This window comes from Octopus bimaculoides, chromosome 17 (genome assembly GCF_001194135.2).
Source record: "Octopus bimaculoides isolate UCB-OBI-ISO-001 chromosome 17, ASM119413v2, whole genome shotgun sequence".
NCBI lineage: Eukaryota > Metazoa > Mollusca > Cephalopoda > Octopoda > Octopodidae > Octopus > Octopus bimaculoides.
In genome coordinates, this window is record NC_068997.1 from 8,048,227 (window position 1) to 8,049,588 (window position 1,362).

Here is a 1,362-nt window from a genome sequence, read left to right on the forward strand (position 1 = left end):
ATTTATTAGAATATTTAGCTGAAGATCAGAATAGAGTATTTTACTCTTAACTGTGAAACAATTGTACTAAATTAACTAAAGGCAAGTGTTTTTTACTCTTCTCTACTGTTTTTTGTTCTGTGTGTATCAAAAATATCGCTATCAATCTGGAGTAATAATTTGTAGTTTTGAAATCAGTAGTTCTTTGACTGCTATTTCTGAATTCTCAGTATGTTGGAGAAGCAGGTTACTGTCAATCCCTATATATTTATGATTATAAATGTTTTTTACCGAAGAAGGTTTTTTTCATACTGAGCTACCCGGCAAAATTGTTGATTATTAATTTTATTACTAATTGACGATTCCCTGCCCTGCATATCTATATTTTAATATATATATATATATATATATATGTGTATGTATATGTCCGTACAACTCAACGGACATATATATACATATATATATATATATATATATATATATATATATATATATATATATATATACATATACATACATACATACGTATATATACATACATACATATTTTTTGTTGCCGTTATATATAGGGGAAGACTTAGATACTTAATTATATATATATATATAAATCAGGATGGAAGATCATCTCACCAGGAACTTACGTTAATATTATGAGTACTCACCTCTTAATACGGATATCAATATCTTTTGGTAAAGCCACAAATGTTGTTGGAAATTAATAATCAATTGATTGTGGGCTGTAGTATGTTAGTAATGTTTACTTTATCAACCCTTGAATAGTGAAAGGTACTGCAGGTTCACATGTAATAAATTGGTATTCTAGCCTGGGAGAGATTTATTACTTACATTTAACATCATGAAACAAATTCTAAACACTAGCCCTTAAAATCTCTTAAGGGCTTAAAAAATGGGAGAAGGAGACTTACAGATTACTTACCATTTTGAACAAGCTTTCAATATTGTTTTCAGTTAATAATTCTTTCAAGCTAACTCCATGTTTCATGAAAAGTTTCACAAAGTCAACACGATCTTCCCGCAGTGCAAATAACATAAAATTGTTCAAGGAACCAGTCTGAAATTAACAAAATAAAATTGTATTTTGAGGAGTGTTACATCATCATCATCATCATCATCATCATCGTTTAACGTCCGCTTTCCATGCTAGCATGGGTTGGACGATTTGACTGAGGACTGGTGAAACCGGATGGCAACACCAGGCTCCAATCTAAATTTGGCAGAGTTTCTACAGCTGGATGCCCTTCCTAACGCCAACCACTCAGGGAGTGTAGTAGGTGCTTTTACGTGTCACCTGCACGAAGGCCAGTCAGGCGATACTGGTAATGGCCACGCTCGAAATGGTGTCTTTTATGTGCCACCCACACA

General features: G+C 32.5%; 1 protein-coding gene across 1 annotated transcript in view; it reads right to left on the minus strand.

Annotated features, from left to right (window-relative positions):
• Nucleotides 1-1,362, minus strand: part of LOC106872163 (transient receptor potential cation channel subfamily M member-like 2) — a 36,344-nt gene that overhangs the window by 22,916 nt on the left and 12,066 nt on the right. The window contains exon 9 of the mRNA XM_014919045.2: nt 917-1,051. Within this exon, the coding sequence (XP_014774531.2) occupies nt 917-1,051 (135 nt within the window). The remainder of the gene's footprint in view (nt 1-916; nt 1,052-1,362) is intronic.